At 34.1% G+C, this 7,362-nt stretch overlaps 1 protein-coding gene across 1 annotated transcript in view; it reads left to right on the plus strand.

The window, feature by feature from the left end:
- The window catches only part of LOC126879281 (procathepsin L-like), a 32,088-nt gene extending 25,304 nt beyond the window's left edge, over positions 1-6,784 (plus strand). The window contains exon 4 of the mRNA XM_050642359.1: positions 6,406-6,784. Coding sequence (XP_050498316.1) covers positions 6,406-6,620 — 215 coding nt within the window. The 3' untranslated portion in view covers positions 6,621-6,784. The remainder of the gene's footprint in view (positions 1-6,405) is intronic.
- The last annotated feature ends 578 nt before the right edge of the window (positions 6,785-7,362 follow it).

Below are 7,362 nucleotides of genomic sequence, written 5' to 3' on the forward strand. Positions count from 1 at the left end.
ATACGCTACAAGGCGAAATCATAAAAGTGAAAAAAAGGGAAGAAATAATCATCTTAGGAGATCTGAATGGTAGAGTTGGGAAAAAAGAAAATGACCAAACAATTGGAAGATTTGGAGAAGACGTTGGAAACGACAGTGGAGACAGACTGACAGAACTATGTGAGATGAACGGCCTCAGAATCAGCAACGGCTTCTTTGAACATAAAGAAATTCATAAGTACACATGGATTCAAGAAAGAAGAAACCTTAAGTCGATAATAGATTACATCATACTGAAGAAATAAACCACAATGCGAATAAGAGACGTAAGAGTACAAAGAGGAGCAGAATGCGACAGCGACCATAGACTACATACTGATAGCAAGATTAGAACTACCATGGGTACACCAAAGTTCACAGAGTAACCAACAACCACCTAAAGTATCACCAACAGAAAAAAGACTGAAGATAAATTTACTTCAGGACGACTCCATAAGAAACTTGTACCAAAGAAGATTAGATCAGAAGCTAGTGGAATTTCGTTTTTTTTTTTTGGAGAATATCAACTGTACATACGAACATATAAGAGAAAGCATGATACAAGCAAGTCTGGAAGCGCTAGGAGAAATAGAAAATACAAGAAATAAAAATCACAAATGGGAATTCCACGAAGACACCTTAGAGAAAATAAAAGAAAAAAGGGACTACCAAGACCAAATTAAATAGAATCACCAAGGAAATTAAAGTACAATTGCATAATATCAAAAATAATAAAATACAAGAATATCTTACAGGCTTAACAGCAAAAACAGATAGTGATTAAAAAAAATATAATATAAACAAAAAATAGTAAAATCCTTTATAAAAGTGACACTTGCTGCTACACTTCCACCATGTGAACACGTCAAATCACAGCTCAGATGTTACCTGGGGCATATTAGCAAATATTTCAAACATCCACGCTTAAGTCAGTATTTTCAGTCGATGTTTCCTTGACGGATTACTTTTACAGGGCTTTGACCCTAATATTTTTGTAAATTATATCTTGGTGGTTAGCATGTAAACTTCACGTAAGCACTGATGATGACTGGTAAACCAGTCGAAAACTAGTTATGTGATTGTGATGTAGCCCTTTTTAGGGATTTTAAATATACCTTTTTTAAAGGATTTTACTATTTTTTGTATTACATGGTATACAGCCAACTACAGGAAAACTTTTTTCCTTGTGGATTTTTTTAGATAGTGATTACTCCCTCTGGAAGGCAACCAGAAAAATCAAACACCCGCAACAACAAATACCACCAATTCGGAACCAAGAGGAGAACTGGTGTAGAAATAATAAGGAAAAAGCTCAATCATTTGCAAATGACCTCACTAATGTACTCCAGCCACATCCCATGGAAGATGGTGATACAGAGGAAGAAATAAAGTATTTCCTGGTATCGCCCTATCATAGGGACTTACCTATACAAAAAATCATCACTAAAGAAGTTAGGCATATTATCCAGCATGAAATCAGTCCAAAAAAGGTCCAGGGTATAACCTGATCAACGGGAAAGTACTACAACAACTTTGCAAAGGTCTGAAAATGATAAAGCAAATATTTAATGCAATATTTAGGCTGGGGCACTATCCAGAACACTGGAAAGTTGCTCAAATTATTCTCATACCGAAGCCAGGAAAAAATAAAACTCAGGTTACTTCATACAGACCAATAAGCCTGCTACCTGTTCTATCAAAAATCTTGGAAAACTTTTTCTTAAACAATTATCCTCAGTCATAGAAGCAAGGAAACTAATTCCCCAACAGCAATTTAGATTCAAAACACAATACGGAATGATTTATTTATTTATTTATCGTATGGCAATTACAACACATTTAGAACAAAATTACAAACACTAGTAATATAGGTATATGACAAACTTTAAATAGTTACAAACAAACATCAAGTGTATTAATATAATCAATTGACTCTGAAGTTGCAAACAGGAAGTCTTCAGGGCTGCCATTGTAGGATCTTGAGGGACACTCTTCAATAATGTGGTCAATGGTTTAGTTCTCCCCACAGTCACATTGAGTCACATTTATGTTGTAGCATGTATGCACATCTGCCATGTCTGGTTCGTTCTATTTAGAGTGGACCATGTTTTACGTGGAAGATCAAAACCTGGTGGCTTGCGGGTATACAGGGCATGTTATTTTGCCACGCGTTCCATTCTTGGGACCATGCATTCCATTCTTGGGACCATGCATTCGTGATGTTAAACTCCTCATGTATCATTCTTGCCGTTTTTATTGGTGGCTTTCTAGAGCGGAGACGGGTATTTCTTGCATCCTCGGTATCTTGGTGGATCGGCAGATTTATATTGTTCATGATCTTTTTGTATTCACGTGTAAGTGCGTCAACTCGTCGTAAATGTGGAGGTGGGATGTGACTTAATCCTGGAAGCCATTGGGTGGGAGTTGATTTAATTGTACCAGCTATCTTTCTCATAGTGCTGTGCAGCTGAGTGTCGACCATTTTTACGTGTGGGCTGTGTAGCCAAACTGGAGCACAATATTCAGCGGTCGAGAAAACAAGGGCTAAGACAGTAGAGCGGAGAGTGGAAGCCGATGCTCCCCAGGTGGTACCGCAGAGCTTCTGTATGATGTTATTTCTTGTACTCAACTTTTGGGCAGTTTTTATTAGATGCTTTTTAAATGATAGCGTTCTGTCTAGTGTTACGCCCAGGTACTTAGGTGTTTTGTTGTGGGTAAGTGTGGTATTTTCAAACCGTATGTTGAGTTCCTTTCCAGCAAGTTTATTGCTCAGGTGAAAGCAACTAACTTTTGTTTTGGATGCATTTGGTTGAAGTCGCCACTTGCGAAAATATTTGCCCAATATATATATATAAGTCTGCCGTCAGAACTTCTTCAGACGTTTCTAGTGTTCTGCATCGTGTAGTGAGGGCCCAGTCATCGGCGTCTCCGAAATTTCTTGATTGTGTTTTCGGCATATCTGCTAAGTACGGAATGATAGAACAGGTACATAGACTGGTAAGACACATCAGAAGCGATCTAGAAAATAAAAGATATTGTTCTGCTGCCTTCCTGGATATTGGCCAAGCCTTCGACAAGGTATGGCATGATGGTATCGTCTATAGGCTAAACAAAAACCTTCCCCATCCCCGTCCACGAGTAAGCCAGCAAGGTGGACGTATAAAATTATATTACAATGCCTACTTTTATTCACATAGAAAGTTTATGCTGTGAGAATAAATCACTAACAAATGCCCTTTGGTAGAAGAAAGAGTATTACAGATGGAAATAAGAAAAAAATTCAAGAGTGGAGCAGAAAACTCAAGAAAAGGCAGGAGAAAGGAAAGATCCTTAAGCAAGATCTAAAACAGAACCAAAACTTATTTAAACTCAGTTTCACCCAGAAATCCATAGCTAGTGAAGCTGCAGCCAATGAAAATACACGTGATGAAATAGAAATTACTGAGGGAAGCATAACCTCCGTAATTAAAGAAGATGAAAAAAATGTAATGACAGTTCTATTCCAGTTCAAGCAGTTAAAGAACCAGAAACCAAAATTAAGGTAGAAATTGAAGTTAAAGATAAATTTTGTCAAATCCTAAAAAGTTGTATTTCCAACCGACATTTCCTAGTCAAGCAGGATAATGGATACACAAGCCTAAGACCAATAAAAGCCGGAGTACCACAAGGAAGTGTCTTAGGACCGATGCATGTTGTACTTGCTCTACATTGCTGACCTACCTACAAGTAACAGAACATCGTGTGCAACTTTTGCTGATGACACAGCTGTACTAGCCTCTCACCATGATCCAATTACAAAATCCATAACTCTACATACAAAAAGATCTTAACAATATCCAAAGATGGCTTAAAAATGAAAAATAAAGGCGAATGAGAGTAAATCCACCTATGTAACATGCACTATGAAAAAACAAACATGTTCACCTGTAACTCTAAACGAAACACAACTCCCACAAACCGATACTGTCAAGTACCTAATTAGGAATCCACCTTGATAGGAGATTAACACATTTTCACAAAAAGAAAACAACTAGGAATAAAGTTTCGAGAAATGTACTGGATAATCGATCGTAAATCTCAACTATCTCTTGAGAACAAGCTGCTGATATATAAAGCTATATTAAAACCAGTGTGTACCTATGGTGTCCAACTTTGGGGGACAGCCAGTCAAAAAAAACCTAGAAATACTGCAGAGATTCCAGAACAAAGGCCTTAGAACAATGCTGAATGCCCCTTGGTACGTGCCAAACTATGTGATAGAGCAAAACCTCAATGTGCTATCCATAAAAACAGTAATAACGGAATATTACAAAAAATATTCCAAGAGACTAGAATCTCATCCAAACGACCCAGCAAACAGACCGACGTGTTAATTACGTGAATTTTGGGTACATTTGTCACCAATATGCGTAAATTGTTTACGTGAATTTCACGTGAAAATTTGGTTGGAATGTCACATTGAAAATACGTCTTAAAATTACGTGAATAACTCGTCTTCAATAGACGTGTTATTTACCTTAAATAGCAATAAAATGTTTCGGGAAATTCAGGTTGCAAATACGTGTTGATTAACGTATCTTTTAGGGAATGTATATATTAGTATTCACGTGAAAGATACGTCCTCGGTTCACGTAAATAATTCGACCTTAATTAACTTATGAATCACGTAATTAATTATCCTCATATTATGATATAAATAAAACAAGCATATAAAGTATTAACCATGTATTTATTTAGTAGAATTTAGAGACTTTAAAACATTTGTCTTGTATAATTATTATACAAGATAATGAACCAAAAATGGTACTGACCTAAAGAGACATTAAAAACTTTGCCAACACAAAACACAACACAGGTCACTTTTTATTTCGAGGAGGACACTTCGACACTTTATTGTTCTTCTAATTGCATCATCGGCACTTCAACCCTCGAGCAGTGAGGTAAACGTTAATACGAAAGACATTATTATAAATAAACCCGCCTAAAATAAAACGAGAGAAATAAAGCTCTTCACGTTTCACTTTTTGTTGTGAGTGTGAGAAAAGTCGAAAAGTGAGAAGAGAAATGTGTTGTGAGAAGCTGATATTAGAGTTATGATCATCGATTATAAAAATCGATTATTTTTAAATTACAGTTAAACTATTCTACTTACTTTAAATTAGTACCTATTACGTATTTTCTTTTTGTTTTTAAATTTCTTCTACTATTAACTAATTGGTCTTACTAAAAATCTATTTCAATACCAGAATAATATAAAAAAAATAATCCTATCGAAACGTATCTATATTATTCGATAAATCGATTAATTTAGTTTTCGAATCAACTATGTTAGTCATGTACCGTGGTCACGTGATATTATTTAAAGGAGGAGAAAGGCTTGGTAGTACGTCATCACCGCGAGCGATTTGAAAATTAGACTCAATATAATTTTAGCTCCTGTGATATTTTTAAAGAAAAAATAGCAAAAATAACTTCAAATCAAGGTTGGATTGAAATAGTTACTCTAAATGATTTTAAAAGAGAAATCATAAACTTTTGTTTAAATATTGGTATTATTTACATTACTTTTACGTGAGATAAATCTAATTTTTCGACGTCCATAAAATACAGTGAGTAAAATTCAAGCGATACGTATTTAACCAAAACCGTTGTAAAATTTTGTTTTCCAAAATAGTTCTCAAAATTTAACAAAAGGAAGTTATTTTTTTTTCGTGATTATTACGTGAAATAAACGTACCTTTGCGATGTAACCAACATTCACACCTATTATAAAAAACATGTACTATATTCGTCATTATGATTTTATATTATTCTAATGTCAAACATGTATAAAGAAAGCACTAATATATATGTGAATTATTTGACACTGAAATACGTTTTTTTCCCGTCATAAATCACCGAGTTACGTATTCGTTGAAATTTGCCGTAAATTTAACGTATACATCACGTAACTGGGCTCAAACCTGTTTGCTCGGGAGTTAGCCAGCAACCTCACTGATCACCATAATGATAATGTACGACTAAAGAGATTCAAAGTAGTGGACCTAGGAAGAAGATTCGAATAATCTGTGATAATTATATCTTCTTATTTTAACTTGTTTTAATTTAATTTATGTAAAGAGGGTGATCACTGGATCTCCCTCTACAGGTCAAATTTTTAATTTTTGTCAAATACCATTGTTCTTTGTTAGGTAAGGAAAGATTGTAAATATTACTAAATTTTCAAAAAAATATTACAATACCGGCAGTAGTGATTACAGTAAAAACAGTAGCTTAAATTATCAGATTGAGAAAATATTTAAACACATATTACTTACCTACCTATTATTTTTGGTGGTGTGAATATAATAATTTTTTGATACCACTTTAATTTTTTTTTATTTTCAGGTATCATGAACGACCCATACTGCTGCAGCGCAATGAATTGTTTAAATCACGGAGTAATTATTGTTGGCTACGGAGTTGATCTTTCTGGAGTACTTTATTGGATCGTAAAAAATTCTTGGGGTGCGGATTGGGGAATGAACGGATACGTATTTATGTCCAGAAATAAGAAAAACCAATGTGGGATTGCCACCTTAGCATCTTATCCCATTTGCTAATGTTTAAAAAATTTAAGAAAACCTTTAATTTTTAACAGCTTTTTGGAAACTACAAGAATTGATTTACTGTATACCTTGCGCCATCTATAGGAAACTCGACATTATAAGTTATTTGAAATGAATGTTTTCTTTCAACAATTCGGTAGTTTTATTATTGTACCGAAATACAAATAAAAGTTAAATTTAAAACAGGATTTAATATTTTAACATTTATTTTGTATTAGCGTTTACATAAAATCTGAAGCAGCCTGGTATTTTTAGTTTTTGTTTAAATTCTAGAATAATTAATAATTCTTATATTGCTCCGCCCTCTTCTAGGGGATTATCACAACTAAGAGAGTATTCGAAAGGTATACTGTAAGAAATGGGTTGTACCCAACTCATCAAGAATCAATTCATCGAATTCCAACTCCCATATATCCAAAACTCATACACACCAAATCGTATACGACCCTAATCATTATGCACACCAACTCGTATACATATTAAGGAAATGGAGGAATATTTTTTAGAAATTAAATTATTTATGTCACTATAATATGTATTATAAAAAAAGTATAGAACATGTATTTATACTAGACCTAATTTCGAAAAACCGATTAATTTATTTTAATAAACAAATAAACAATTATTATACTAAAATCACAATAAAGATGCACTAGAAATAAACAAACCAAGACACGTTGAGTGTTATGAGTAGCACACTCAAATCATGATTTACAATGTATTAAGTTGTAAACCA

This window comes from Diabrotica virgifera, chromosome 1 (assembly GCF_917563875.1).
Source record: "Diabrotica virgifera virgifera chromosome 1, PGI_DIABVI_V3a".
NCBI classification, from domain to species: Eukaryota; Metazoa; Arthropoda; class Insecta; order Coleoptera; family Chrysomelidae; genus Diabrotica; species Diabrotica virgifera.